At 32.5% G+C, this 15,781-nt stretch overlaps 1 protein-coding gene across 2 annotated transcripts; it reads right to left on the bottom strand.

Moving 5' to 3' along the window:
- Window positions 1-1,440: 1,440 nt before the first annotated feature.
- Window positions 1,441-15,447, bottom strand: Kap3 (kinesin associated protein 3). 2 transcript variants are annotated; one of them, XM_089706014.1, is made up of 12 exons: window positions 15,243-15,447; window positions 14,634-14,801; window positions 14,207-14,445; window positions 13,556-14,120; window positions 13,377-13,477; window positions 13,036-13,278; window positions 12,735-12,909; window positions 12,077-12,304; window positions 11,567-11,685; window positions 10,185-10,329; window positions 1,964-2,033; window positions 1,441-1,721 (listed from the first exon to the last, which is right to left on the bottom strand). In XM_089706014.1, exons 2-12 carry the CDS (start codon window positions 14,788-14,790, stop codon window positions 1,613-1,615), a joined length of 2,151 nt encoding a protein of 716 aa, XP_089562140.1. In that variant the 5' UTR covers window positions 14,791-14,801; window positions 15,243-15,447; the 3' UTR covers window positions 1,441-1,612. The 2 variants fall into 2 exon arrangements, with proteins under 2 accessions (XP_089562140.1, XP_089562147.1); XM_089706021.1 differs by having other exon boundaries at window positions 15,260-15,447.
- Between the last annotated feature and the right edge of the window lie 334 nt (window positions 15,448-15,781).

Genomic DNA, 15,781 nt, shown 5'->3' with positions numbered 1-15,781 from the left:
AAACTTTACATAACTTTAGTTTTTGTGATCCTTAAAAAAATTAAAATAAAGATTTAAAAACTCAAGCTTATAGTTGTATTGATGTACTCTAATTGTTCTTGACAACAAGTCAAATTAAATTGTGATCATTGAAGCAACCACAAGATTTTTCCACATAGGTATACTAGCAAGCGAGGACGTCTACATCTTGTCTATCTAGTTCGAACGTACCTATACTACTAATGTCAATTCAAATTAATTAACATATGTATTTAAATTTATTGGTACAAACCAGGAAATGTCAGTTTTACATACATAATAAGTAATTATCAAAAAGTATATTTTGATAGGTTTATGTGACCATTAGATTTTTTTTTAATCCTGTTATAGGTCAATTGGTCAAACAAAATTATTAAATGCGGATTATATTGATTTTCTGAACTTGAATTTTAAATGGGATACACGTTTACATCGCTAAGAAGCTATTATATGTGTACAAGCAGAATAATATCACAATAATTTGTAGTTGACCACTGATATATGTTAAATACAAAATATGTACCTGCTCTTTAATGAATATAATTTAAATAGTTCTCTGGAATTTAGGGAGCTTTATTTCTTGGCGAAATGCTAATATCATGTATTTTACGAGTATTCCTATTCCTCTTGTAATCAGTATTCAGTGGCGTTCCAACAAAACAACTTTTTATAGTTAAATTATTTAATTAAGCTTTTGTAAATAAAAACAAAACAATGTTATTATAATATCTATAATATTATATGTAATACTATTGGGACTAGTTTTAATGACCTAACATAAATTAACAACATAAGTAAAAAATAAAGTTTTTGGTTAAAACAATTACAGTAGAACCTCGATAACTTAAACCTCGATAACATAAAAACCTCTGTAACTTCAAAAAATAATATGTTCCCTTCCCATCAGAGCCCAAAACCTCTTTAACTTAAAATACGCAACCTCTATAACTTAAATAAATAATATCTGTATTGGCCCTCAGTAACTTAAAGAAATGTTTCCACAACCTCTATAACATAAAATTATTTGTCAATGAGTCATTTTGAAAGAGAGTCAAAACCAAAGGTTTCGGTATTTATTGCTAGCACGTGTTTACTATATGTATTGTTAACGTAAACAATACATTAACTATTGTTTGCTTTATCGAAATTCTTCAAAGCTTTGCGGCGCTTAGCTTTATGACAACGACCTACTTGCATATAAGTTTTGATCGTTGTCCTGGAAACATCGCTTTACTTACTGTGTGATAAAACTGGCTTAAAATGAGTCCAAAAAGAAAACTAACAACGCTCACCTACGCTGATAAATTAAAAGCTATAGAAGCAGTGAAAAATGGATAGACCCTTGATAACTTAAAACCTCTATAACTTAAAATATTTTGTGTTTCCCTTGGACTTTAACTTATCGAGGTTCTACTGTAATACATTTGAAAATATCACATTACTTGGAATAAAATTCATTGTGGTAGTGTTTTAATGCTAAATAATACCGTAACAATAATTTAAAGAAAGTGTTTAATTGCAAAATACATTGCAAAGCAGTGACTACATATTGATAGCAAATAAGCTTTGGTAGTTTAATTTATAATATGAAAATTTAAGCGAAAACGTTAAGATTTTTCGAAAATTGTGCATCGTCGTCTAACGTCTTTCCAGAGAGCGAGTCCGATAACCCCAAATCGTCAGAATGGCCGTCCTGCGTGTTCCTGTTAATATAATACAATAAACAATATATATTTTCATACTTTATAAAACCCCATAATCTTATTCTATATAATTATCAATTGTTTGTTAAATCATTTTAGAATTAGTCCGTGACTGGGTTTCGTTTTATACAAAAAGGTGAAAACGTATGTTTCTTTGGCACGTCAAGTAATCCCAATGATTTAATGAATTTTAGTTTGAGATGAGTTAAATAATCAAATTTTTAATATCATTTTTTACTTACCGACTATTTGCTCTATTATAATCATCTCCTGAAAAGCTGTCTGTATCATCATTAAGTGATGTTTGGGAATCTGTGAACAATTTGATTTAATATCTTTAACTTATGAAACGTGATCAATGAGTGTTTCTTTTTTTAAATACAAATAATAATTATAATTTATATTGATATATTTGAAAAATCACAATCACATCGATAGTTGATACGAAAAATACTGCAAATAAAAAAGAACGCAGAAAAAAAGGCAAACATTTCTAAAATATACCGTCGGAAGTTTATATATTTCTCCTGATTTCGTTTTAGTCTGTACAGTATACAGGGTGGCATAATAAATGGATAATATTATGGTAACTGTGGGTAGACATATGGTAACTTGCATGTCTCATTGCACTGCTCCCGTAACTGGTCTCGTCTTTTTTAGTAAGATCGACGTTAAAAATCATTAAATGAAAAATGTTTGAAAATGAAACGATACGTGTTTATTTTTTTTCAGAGATGATCATTATTTTTTTAAAGCCCCTAATCATCAATTATTTTGAGTGAAGGGTTGGCAGATGGTCGTTTTTAAGACATCCATTATCCACATTTCAAACCCAATTATATAGAGAAGTAATATGTGTGTGGCAATGATCTTAGGTTTGTTGGATATAAATTCATTTTGAGCGAGTCCTTAATATTTACATACGACATGACCCAACCGTCATCAGTTCAACTGAACTGTGAATATAGATGTATGGTATCATAGATTATTAGATACGTAACTAGGGACGTCGCCATGGCCTGTTAATGAGTTACAGCTCTTAGCATCTATTACAAAAACCTACCAGCCGTACCTACAAATAAACAAGTTATAACATTTTATGAAAATAATAAACTAAGAATAAGAAGATAAATTATTTCAAATAAATATTTAAAAAATAAATAAACAGAACATCGTATGATCAAACTTCACAACAAATTCGACGAAGTCAAACAAGCGCAAAATGACAGCACCAAGGTTTAACCGTAGACAATTTCAATTGTTTTTCATAATTTTGTGAATGAATTGCTACGTTGCCGCTCCGCGCCTATTGCATAGCGTGAGCATAGTTACATCGACGTTATTCCAAATTTATTTGTAAGAAATTATGACATCCTTATTCTTTATTTATTCTTATCATATCTATGCATTGCATAAGGTTTGAATAAGCAAGTTTTTATTTGTACGGCTGTAAGATTTTAAGTCAGAGATACAGTATGAGTTAGAGCTTAAAAATATATTAGTCATCGTAGAAATATTTAGAGTTAAAGATAGAAATAGAGTTAAATATAGTTAGAGATACATATTTAAAGTTAAAGATAGCGTTAGAGTTAGACCTAGTCAGAATTTTTTTTTTTTGACTTGAATGGAATTGTAACAGAGACACTTCAAAACCGATGCAAAAAAGTAGACAAATGATTCTATATTCGAGTCAGAGTTAAAATAGATATACATTGCAATATTGAGATAAGGTAAGAATTAGAGTTAGAGACAGTGAAATTAGAGTTAGTAACAGAAACAGTAAGACTTAGTTAGAGATAAAGTTAGTTTATTTTTTAACAGCCGTACAAATGAACGAGTTATAACATTTTATGCAAAGAATAAACTAAGAATAAGGAAAAATCATACAAATAAACACGAAATAAATGTAACCTAGTATAACTTCGTAATAAGTATCTATACATATAATAAAATCGTAGGAAAGTCAAAACTGTACATTGAATATTTTTTTAAAAGAATACTTGATCCATGATCTATAATCGATATAGAAGCCAAAAATATAGTTTTTAGAATTTTTGTCTGTTTGTCGGTTTGTCTGTTTGTCTGTTTGTCTGTATGTATTTCCGGGCTAATCTCAGAAAGTACTGCATAGATTTACTTCAAATTTTGCATGAATATTCCTAAGAGGTCGGGTGAGGATAGTTTAAACATATTATCATGATATCACCTTCGCGGGAGGAGCTGTGAACCTTTATTTTTCTTACATATTCCGTGTACTACGACAGCGTACAATCTAAAGACTCATGTTTAAATGTTGGTTTCGAGTAAGCCATGCTATTATCTAGCTTTACAAAATAAAAACTATGTCATTTACGTAATTTGGGCAGAGAAACAGTTTAATGAATTTAGTAGTATAAAGACAAATTTGAAACAGCGCCATCTATGAGATTTCGTAAAAATCAAATCAATTTACATGTTATCACTACTGAACAACTGTTGAAAATTAATAATTTAAATATAATCATGTTATTTATTTAACTCTTTAACCCATATCTTCCCTTCCCTATAAGGTGCGCTTATATTTCGTGTGAATATACTACATTTTTAAAAGTGAGGGTAGATGTTTATTATTTTAAGTCAAACTAGACACCATTACAATTAATCTAATATTGATTGTGTTCATTGGTTACATTTTTAATCTTCGTGTTTTATAAATTTATAAAGAATAGAAAAAATTCGATCACGAGGCGGGACTCGAACCCACATAATTTCGTGATCGAATGTTTCTATTCTTTATAAATTTATTATTTATAAATTTATATTTATAAAGCATTTGAATAAATAAATAAATAAAATTAAAATAAATGTCATAAAACCAAAAATATCAAATTCAATCTTCGTGTTTTGTGAATTTTCACCATGCGTTCCCACAAAAGGTAAGTTGTTACTTTTATAGGTATTTATTTTTATAATGATAGCAATTCATGTTTTTTATTGGTTTTATAATGGTTTTATATTACACTTTTAGAATGAAATAATAAAATGATGAATTCTTTTTGACTTTTACAAGATTTTGAGGTGCGTTGGGAACAGTAGTTTGTTGATAAAATTTTATATGTAAGTAGCTTTTTTTATTGATTTACAATTATTAACGTTTGATTTTTTATTTACAGATTCAATGTTCATAAAATTATATCGCCTTTGGAAGACTATTTCTGCTGACAATTTTACAACAACACTTGAAAATTGATGATTTGATGATGAAGATAGTGGCAGCAAGGATTAAGTGGAAATTAGTAATCATCCGCTTCGTCAATTTTTGACTGAAGTTAATGTCCAACGTATGGTTCAATCATTGGAAGTATCTCGGGTAATTTTGGAGGATATTTTTCAGGAAGGAGAGGAGGGGCAGCCAACCACATATCAAACTACTACGTTTTAGTACCGAAAAAAATGTTATTGCCAAATGAAACATAAATTTTGCACTCACAACTGTACAAGTTATGATTTTTATTCTGACTTTGCTGTTATCTGATTATAATATTTATCGTTATGGCTATCGAGGTACCGACCGTACTGGGATGAGAGTACATGATATTATACCTACTCATCATCCAGGATTGCTTAGAGCATTTTCACACTGAAAAAGATGTTTTCTTTGAATCGTAGTTGCTTCATTTATTTATTTTTAATCATTTTACATAATATGTTTTATATTTGCCCATTTTCATTATATTTTATAAATAAAATGGAACCAACATAACTTTGTTACGTAGGTATCATTTCTCTATTAATAATCCGTAGGCATATTTTCCGAGCACCCCATTTAAGGTGCGGTCCTGAAATTATAAAAAGTTAATGTATACTTTTGCCTAATATAAGCTCAAGATCATTTAGTAGATAAAAGAAATTATGTTACGATTTTATAAGAAAACACAGTATATTTATTAGGAGGCGGTGATCTCTTCCAGGCAAAAGATATTCATCAGCTCAATAAAATTGAATAGTTGTTGTTAGTTATTCTTTAAATTCACTGGTTGTAATGAGCATTTCCGCATGCAAGTTGTATCGTAGTTTAGATATATCATAGTTTTGACACATTACAGTTCCAACAAAACCCTCAAATTTTTGAGCAGAGTTGAGCAAGATAATTAAAAAAATGTGCTGTGTTAAGTATTATAGAAAAGGTTAGTTCGTTGATAATTATCATTTCTTCATCATTTACATGGGTGTTGTTAAATGTTAGTAAAAATAAACTTTGACTGTTAATACTTTTGTTCAGTATTTACCTGTATGATTATTGCTTGGTAATTAATATGTATATTTTCATGTCGTATAGCTAATTATAAACATAAGTGTGATGTGAAACTAGCTGGATTTATTTTTACACACTCACAGCCATATATTTTATATTAAAATAGTGTAAATCATAATATTTTTTCACAATTAAAAATATTTCCTTTTTTCTGATGGTGTTGGCATCGAATTAAACCGCGCTGTCGTTTCGTTCACTAAAAGTGATGTTATGAGGACCGAATATGTAGCCGCCTCAACTTACGGAAACGAGAGTAACCTGCGTTGTCTGTTAGTTATTGTATAGTCGAATTTAACGTTACATGGAAATTGGAATCTAAATATATTATGTATACTTAGGTATATTAAATCTGTACATGAAATATATTTCCTAAATAACTATCACGGGGTGATTAGGGATCGACACTGATGCCAAAGAAGCAAACAGTAAAATTTTTGTCCGTATAACCGGTATAGAAACAAAAACTACTCGACGGATTTAAACGAAACTTGGTACAATTATTTTTCATATTCCTGAGCAGAGCAGTAACTCCATTTTTAAGCTTTCGTCGCGTGTGCAACCTTAATGGTTAAAGCTACACAGAAATCATGTATTCAGAAAGAAATGTTCTCCTTATTATATAAAAAATATCTCCCGACATCATAAATGTCTATCTTTTATGGTTGACTCACAATAACACGTGTAACTTCCGATAGCTTAGGAGTTCGAAGCTTTCTGATTATATTTGTCTATAACACTCTCAGTCCGTTTTAACTCAATTTTTATTTTCATGCATCAGTGCCACCTAAAAAATCTTTATCTCGAAATTCGAGCAAAGCTAAGAAAATGAGAAATAAGAGTTCTCAAGAATCGTTAGAGGTATACTCTAGGCCGAAAACAACACGTGTTATGCCGAGAACCTGAAACCGCTTCACAACGAGAATTGCGGCTCACAGCTGACCGCGAACGGCATGTACTATCCCGTGAGACCGAAACCTTCACTGAGAGGGTATAACGTCTCACAGCTGATCACGGCCGTCACATTTTATCTCGAGAATCTGAAACTTTTACTCAATATGAAGACCGTTTGACAAATGATAGGGTGCACCATAATATTATTCGATCTCTTGAAGATGAACATGAGCATAAGCAATGACTAGAGTAGGGACGCGAATATTACAATTAATTGAGACAAAAACGATTATTAAGTTTGTTTAATGAAAGATTAAGAATTGAAACTATTCGGTCTCTGGAAACGGACGAATAGCGAGAGGCCCCTCTTACTGCAGACAGATTTCGCATAGTCTTAATGACTTAGAGGTAAACATAGAAGATCAATCTACGAATTCGGTGGTGGGGTCCGACAAATATAAAAGTGGGTTTTCTTATAACCTCACAATTGATTACAGATCATCTTCTGTATAGGCGATATTAACGTAGTATGTTATTTTTGTAATGCTTTAAAGTGGAGTAAGGAGTCGGCTTTCGTTTGAAGATACACCGGAACCTTTGAAATCACTACTTTTAGAGGAACATGACGTGCAATCTAAACAGTTCTTAGACAATATTCGCTCTTATAGTAGTGCGTTTCAAATGATCCTTTGGTGCTCAACAATTATCAGAAGGTCCTTTCATGCTTACTTTTAAGATACAAGGTCAAGTTTACCATTTGATAGGATCCCTTTTGCCTGAAGGCCAACCTAAGTTTCTTTAAATATATTTTGTATTCGACTACAACGAATAGTCGAATACAAGAATTATCAATATTTCTCGAATTTAAAACTGAACTCATTTCACAATTTTAGAACATGTTTCATCAGGTTAATTCGTATGTATGCAGTTTTAAATCGACATTAGAAGCTTTTCCTCAAGATGGTGATATTAATATAAGATTGTTATAAATGTCTATCGGCACTCAGGAACTCCCTGGGCGTGTATAACGCCCAGGCCACAGTATTACAATTTTTCCTACAGCAGGGCGACGAATGTATTTTCGCATAGCAAAGGAGGGGAACTCGCGGGGGGTCAAGTGACGCGGGCCACGTACCATTAACATGCTTAGTTTGTGGTACCGAGCGCGAAAGAAAGTCATCGTGTTTTTGTTTTGTTACTATGTAAACTAACGTAATTTAATACTTAGGTACATATTCTATAACGGTGCGCTCAAACTGTTAATCTACATTTAATTTAGATTATTATTTGAAATACTAAGTAATGTAGAATTTAAATCACATTCCTTCATGTTTTCCTCAGATTTTCAATTTTCTCCGATTTTAAGATTTTCAGAGTGTTCAATTTTAATGTAGTTAAATTTTATAAGAGACAATTAAGAACATTCAAAAATAAAGTGTCACGTATTTTTTTTAAACGACGAATGACCTAAAACGACGTAGTCGCGGACGAAGTCGCGGGCAACAGCTAGTTCATACTAATGCTATTCCGTCCTTATTACGGCTACCACCCTAGTATAAGTCTGACATAACCGAGTTATAACATATCTTTTAGTACATTTTTACAAGTTTTAGAAGCAATTTTCAATCTAAATTTGAGATAATAGCAATGAGAGTAATACGAGAAGTAGAAAAAGTTGAGCAAATTAATAATTTCATTACGTACCTATTGAAATGGAAAATTTTGTATGAAATGTCAAAATATACGAAATTATGAAAAACCCTTTTGATATTTATAATGATTTATTTATTTACAACATGCGCCAAACCATACATACATAAAACTTATTTCTAAACTTATCACAATAATATACACTTTCGTTGAAAATATAAATCTTCTAAGCCTGGAGTTGTATGTTTTGAGTACCAGTTATTTGGCAACTCTCTATCTCAGGGTGGGTTTATCTTCTGTTCTCCAGATATTGGATAGCGTTATCTATCATTTGCTTGCATATTTAATGATATATTTAAATTATTTCCAATAAATATTTAAAAAATAAATAAACAGAACATCGTATGATGAAACTTCACAACAAATTCGACGAAGTCAAACGAGCGTCAGCAAAATGACAGCACCAAGGCTTAACCGTAGACAATTTCAATGTTTTTCATAATTTTGTGAATGAATTGCGACGTTGTCGCTTTGCGCCTATTGCATAGCGTGAGCATAGTTACATCGACGTTATTCCAAATTTATTTGTAAGAAATTATGACATCCTTATTCTTTATTTATTCTTATCATATCTATGCATTGCATAAGGTTTGAATAAGCAAGTTTTTATTTGTACGGCTGTAAGATTTTAAGTCAGAGATACAGTATGAGTTAGAGCTTAAAAATATATTAGTCATCGTAGAAATATTTAGAGTTAAAGATAGAAATAGAGTTAAATATAGTTAGAGATACATATTTAAAGTTAAAGATAGCGTTAGAGTTAGACCTAGTCAGAATTTTTTTTTTTATTAAATAGGTAGACGTTTGACCGCTATCCTGCCTGATGCGAACTATTTAGGAGCACGTCCACCCAGAAGAAGTCTATTCACTCTATATGACACACATTATTACACTCTATACATTCTATTAGGGTTATTTTACAAATAGTCTAAGATCCCACCGCAAGATTAGTGCGTTCACAGTTTTTTTGCTAAAACTAAACTTTTATGTATATTTATAATTAGGAGAATATATATCAACTAGGTTGCCAGTCAAAATTTGGCCGCAAGCATTTTTAATAAAAAAATCGATCGATTTTTCGTGAAAAACGGCATACGTGATTTTTTTGAAACTTTATATGATTTGCCATGATGTAGACTACATTTTATATAAATAACAAGTGAACGAAAGGTTTTCCGAAAAATCAATTAGAATTTTTTTTGACTGGACAACGTCTTATAATTCGATAGCCGGCTGCACGCACGAAAAAACATGACTCATGCGGCGTTACCTCGCGCTCTGAGGCGTTCCGTAAGGCTTGAAGTGCAAGCGAGAGCGCGGAACGAGCGACAAAGAAGCACAATCGGCCGTTGTCACGTTCAACTATCGTCAGTAAACCGACTTCACAGACAACCAATTTTTTATTATAAATGCTTGTGGCCAAATTTTGATTGGCAACCCAGACGATATATATTCGCCTAATTATAAATATACATACAATTTTTTTTTAGCAAAAAAAACTATGAACGCACTAAACCTGCGGTGGGATCTACTAAAACAATTAGTCAAGTGTAGCGTGTTCAACTCACCCGAAGTAGTGAGTCGGTGTGTAGTGAGGTACTCCGCGGAGAGGTAGGGCGGCAGGTCGTCCGCCGCGTCCCCCGCGCCGCCCTCCGCGCCCAGCGTCTCCACCACCGACAGCCACTGACCGTTGTGGCAGCGGAACCGCTCCAGCTGAGCACGATACCATTAAGTAAATGATAATGACGATAAAGAACACGAATACGATAGCACAGAATACATAATAGTAGCTAAACGCTACAGAACGGACACTCTCCGCCTCCCGCCAAAATTAAACACTTACATGATAAAAATGGGCCGCATTTTTCTGCAAGGACGATACGCAACGAAGATTGACAACATTAATCAAATTGACTTAAAGTAATTTTATTATTTTGGATTTGTGATTATCGTTTTTCGTAGAAAATGGTTAGATATTGTGCTGTTTACGGATGCATTTCATCAGAAAAACGCGATTTTTTTTACGCTAGTCACAAATGTGCCAACCATAAAGCGTTAACACACACATTTGCAGTCTCTACAGTGTGACTGTCAAAACGATAATTTTGTATGGAGTGTCCGGGGTGTGACGATAGTGAAAAACTGACATTAATTAATTATTATAGTCGGCACGGCAAACCTTGATTCCTATGACAGTTCGTGTTAGTGATGGGTCGTATGATGAGTCGTGTCGATACTTTAACTTTTTTATAGGCAAAGGCATGGCTCGCAGTAAGCCACGTCGGTAAACATGTATTAACAAATATTATAAACTGCATTTTTAACTAAGATTTTTAATGTCTGTTATGTTGGTGTTGTATTAAGTTTTTTAGAATAGATTAAGTAGATAAATAAAACGAAAGTTTTCCAAAAAATAAAAATGCTCCTTATCATTTTCTCATAATTTTTAATCCGTAAAACACGTATTCGCTAGTGTATATTTTACCATGAAAATGGGTGTCCCCATTTAATTTGTCTGAACAACTTATGTAACTAAATATATCCAATTACTATGATAATAGTAATTGGATATTTTTCAGGTATAGTTTTACTATTTGGTTTGATTTTTTGATTTTAAAAATATGCACTCATTTTCATTATTGACATTTGTTTATCGATACTTGCCGCACTAGTCGATAAATACCAAACGATGTAAGTTTTGCAGGACGTAAACGTAAAGTCCAATTGAAATAATTTCTCGTAAATGTCAAGAATTGCTATAATTTCAACGGAATATCATTGTAATGGCATAAACCTACGTAAAAATTAATAATTGTCATTTGGAGACGCCTCTAACACGATTCTAATTTAATGGTGACGCCATTACAAGGTTGTGTTTTGGGAATAACTGTCAGTGTCATTGGGATCAAGTTTCGCCGTGCCGACTATAAAATAAAATTAATAAACTTACCTTGATTCTATTTGCCCATTCGTTTTGCATTTGAGATATTATATCGAGACAGGAATCACACATCTTCCTGATTTCAACATTTTTGTCTTGCATGAGATCGATTAAATAGGCCGGTGCTTCTGTAAGGTAATAATTATGAAAATTAGTTTCAAAATTTCATTGTTACAAAAAAAATCAGGCATCACCAAATAGCTTTATCACTATACAAAACTAACAAAAGCAAATTGCCAATTAAATCTAGTTTGGAATTGCCTGAAAATAGTAAAACTGATGGGGACACACTATTGCAATTCCATCCTGACTATTCCGAAAAAATCTAACATTCGGTTTGGTTTACAGAAAAACCTAATATTTGTTTTGGTTTGTTTGGTTTAAAAAAATCTAAAATTTGAGCTAGCTACGAACATGTGTCGTGTTTGCAAACGTATCGTGCCGGGTACTGGTGAATTAGTTGGAATGCAAGCCATCACGCCAACACCCTCTGCTCCTACTGCTACTACACACACGCACCAGTCGCCGCCACGAGGTGGTCCGCGGCGGTCGCGTGCGACAGCATCTGGCGGAACGCGAACACGGTCTGCAGCACGTGCTCGTCGTCCGCCTGCCGCTGGCGCAGCGCCGCCACCAGCGCGTGCCCGCCGCCCGCCGCCGCCAGCGCGCCCGCGCCGCGCTCCTCCGCGCACACCGCGCCCGCGCACACCACTGCTTCTAGCACCAGCTCGGGGGAACACTTCTCCTCTGAAATTTATTTATTTATTTATTTAAATTATATACACATAACAGGTTACAATCTTGCCGGGCCCATAGGCGACATATCAATTTCGGGAGCAGATCGCAACCCAATAAAATGTGTACAATTACTACTACAATGAGATACAGCTTACAGTTATTTAAAGCGTGTTACAATAAATTCATAATTAAAAATTCAATAATTAATTAATGAAATGTTCAATAGAAGAATTGTCTTTATAGATATTCCTTTATTTATTTCAGCCGAAATATAATTTATATTTGTAAAAAGAGTGTTTTTCTTTTATTTGTGAATCGCAAAATTTAAAACGTAAGCGACCATCTTTAATCACAATAATTAATAATTATTACCAAATATACAACAGTATATTTGGTTTTTTGAGATAATTTATAAAGGTTGTTTAAATAGAAAAATTACCTGGATTGAGAACCTTCATGATGTATGGAATCAAATTATATCTTTCGACAACAGCATACACATCTATGTTGTTTAATGGGTTTAGAATATTGCTCAAAGTCCCGAGGCATTCAATTACGAATTCTTCAGGAGCTTCACCGCTTGTTACCGCTCCTGCCACGTCACCAACAAATTCCTGCAAATAGAAAAAAAAACTTTATTTTTCTTATTCATTATTTTTTCAAAAAAATCACGTAAATGTAAAATTCTAATAAAATAAAAAATATAGTTAAATATCCAAGTTTAATAACAATCAACATACAACAAAAAGTGGTTTATTAACTGCATGGTGGGACAGATTCCTCACTAGCTTCATGAGCATAGCATTGCGGTGACGAAACGCTCGCGCAAGTAACTCGCGCAAGCGGCCCTCTGACGTCATCTGTTGCGCCGCACGCTCGTTCCACGCGAGGTTCACGCATAAAGCGAGTAATACGTCAGTGGTTCCTGGCCCGTTTTCGCAGTTTATATCGCTATTTACGTTGAGGAGTAACATATCTGTTAGCTGAAATATATAATATATTATAATTGTATATTTTAAGATGTTAGGAATAACTTTAAACTTGAACATTGCGCATTTTATTACAGATTCATAACACTTACCAATTTCACACAATCGGACTGCGTAAACATAACTTTGACGCGATCATCCATGCTGAGGTGGTATAAAATTTTCATTGCAAGTGTAATGTGTTTATCATCACCTAAAATAAATAAAACAATATTAAATAAATGTTATTATTAAAATCACTTTGTTTAAATATTTTAGATGCTTTACTTACTTGTAAATTGAATAAGCTTCGGCAACATATTCAATTTAATCATTTTGTTGCGTAATTTGGAGTCGAAAGTTAAGTTAAATAAAAGTTTTAATGTGACATTCACCAAATCGGCATTTGGCGAATCTAATAGCGGTGCTAATTTATCAATAATGCCCTTTGAAGCCATAGAGTTTTTGTTCTCAATGAAAATTGAAAGTTTTTGCAGAAATGATACAATTAAAATCAATAGATCAATATTTGAATGTCTTTCCATAGCGCCAATGAGCAAGCCCACAATATCTTTCTTGTGCATCTTCTCTTCCACCTTAACATTATCCGCTATATTTAATAGCATATAAAATGCCACTCGCAATAGCTGTTCTTGTCGTTTCGATAAAGCCTTCAGCTTCCTTTTCATCTGTTCTTCATCATTTTTGGATAAAATTTCATCAGACGCATTACATAAATCCTCATGGTAACTAGATACGAGGGATCTAGTCTTTTGAAGATTAACATCAGCAACTGCCCATGTTCCTGATTTAGGACGGCGCTTGGGTTCCGGAATCCGACTCTTTGGTAATTCATTCTAGAATTGAATAGTATATAAGTGCTATAAGAGCTTTAAAACAAATACAGTATAACAATTGTAAAAAAAAAGGTGGTAATGCTCACCTTATCAGGAGTCAGTACTTGCTTCTTTCCCTCAACCTTTTCTTTCCATTGATCATACCTTTTTAGTTCATAGTCAATTACATCCATACAGAGTGAACCAATCTTGTACTGAATTATTACTGAATGAAATTCAATATATGTTGAGAAACAGAAAAATGTGTATACAATATTTGTACTCAACTCAATGCTTCTCTTCCATTCTTCCCTGAGAACTCTAGACAGAGCACTCAGCAAAGCCTCTAAAATAAAAAAATAACTACTTATATTTATCAAAGTTGTACCAATTAAAGCAAAAATTCTATTAAAATTTAATAGTAGATAATGAAACTAATTTATAGGTAGACTGCTTAAAATGGAACTTTAAGGTAATGGACTAGCTTGTGACGTTTTATATTAACATACATAAAGTAAACCTTCATCATATTACCATTTCTAGCCAGCTCTACTAAATTGTCTGGATTTCTTGCAAGTTGCAAGATTAATGCTGAGCCTTTTATTTTTTCTGGTATGTCATCATACAATAATTCAACATAATCATCAACATGGTTGAGGACTGCAACTGGTACACTCTCTACTGGACTCATGGTTATAAAATCTTAAACAAAATATATAATTTCTTACACATTTTATACATAATACTTTATTGATGGTGCCTATATAATTATTTATAGTAAAATAGTGGAGCACAATTAAGACTATTATTGATTTATAAAATACATAGAAGTAGTTGCTTAACTTACCTAGTTGTATACAAATATCAATGTCTATTACCTATCTATAACGCTATAAAAATTAATATTTACAGTTGATGATGATGATAATCTAAGAGGCAAAGTACAGTGAATATGAACAAAGTAATTATTATGTATTAAGTTCATAAACACATTCCAAGGCAAGATTTAAAAATAAATAATTATCGTAAAAACATCTATATTTATGTATTTTATGTTTTTTAAAGTTTATTAAATAGACGCTAAAAAATAACTCATCTGTTAAAACACAAAGTATAACATGATAACCATATGTTTTTATTTACCTTTCTCTGAGCCTCACCTTGAGAAGCAATCAATAATCGAAATATATCAAAAAAGACTTCTCGTAATCATCAAATCTCCCCCGAACGAATTACACGAATTTCACGAAATTTCACGAATCTAAAATAAATTATCATTTATATCGTAAATAATCACAATTGTATTGGTATTTTTAAGAAATAGGTATGTACCTACAATAAATATTATTTATTGATTTATGTCAAACGTCAAAATGTGATCGTCAAGTTTCATCCGTCACTTGTCAACCACAGAGTAAGATTTCCTAAGATTTCCTTCATAGCGGAAACGAGAGGAACCTTATGATGCATTTTCACTAAGGGTGTATTCCATTATGCACTGCGACCACTGTAAGGTGTGACGTCAATTCAGTATACTGTGAAGCCGTTCGTTTATAGCCAGTTATACTGGTTACGATTTAAAACGGAACGCAATCCAGTATACTGTCAGCCGCATTTTTTGACGCAGCATTCAAATGAGTGTATTAAAGTTTTCTAGAACATAAAAATAAACTGTTTTAAAG

Source organism: Colias philodice, chromosome 2 (genome assembly GCF_061535455.1).
Source record: "Colias philodice isolate Cphi_HAF_F1 chromosome 2, ilColPhil1 Martin Lab GWU primary, whole genome shotgun sequence".
NCBI lineage: Eukaryota > Metazoa > Arthropoda > Insecta > Lepidoptera > Pieridae > Colias > Colias philodice.
The sequence above is the reverse complement of the archived record's forward strand: the minus strand, read 5'-3'. Positions and strand labels throughout refer to the sequence as shown.

What these genes read in the sequence shown, in the direction of transcription:
- Kap3 (XM_089706014.1), bottom strand. Translation starts at nt 14,790, where the DNA reads ATGAGTCCAGTAGAGAGTGTACCAGTTGCAGTCCTCAACCATGTTGAT. An exon ending in AGTAGAGCTGGCTAGAAATG is followed by an intron (nt 14,446 to 14,633) that starts GTAATATGATGA and finishes TTTTTATTTTAG; the next exon opens with AGGCTTTGCTGAGTGCTCTG. An exon ending in TTAATAAACCACTTTTTGTT is followed by an intron (nt 12,910 to 13,035) that starts GTATGTTGATTG and finishes TTCTATTTGCAG; the next exon opens with GAATTTGTTGGTGACGTGGC.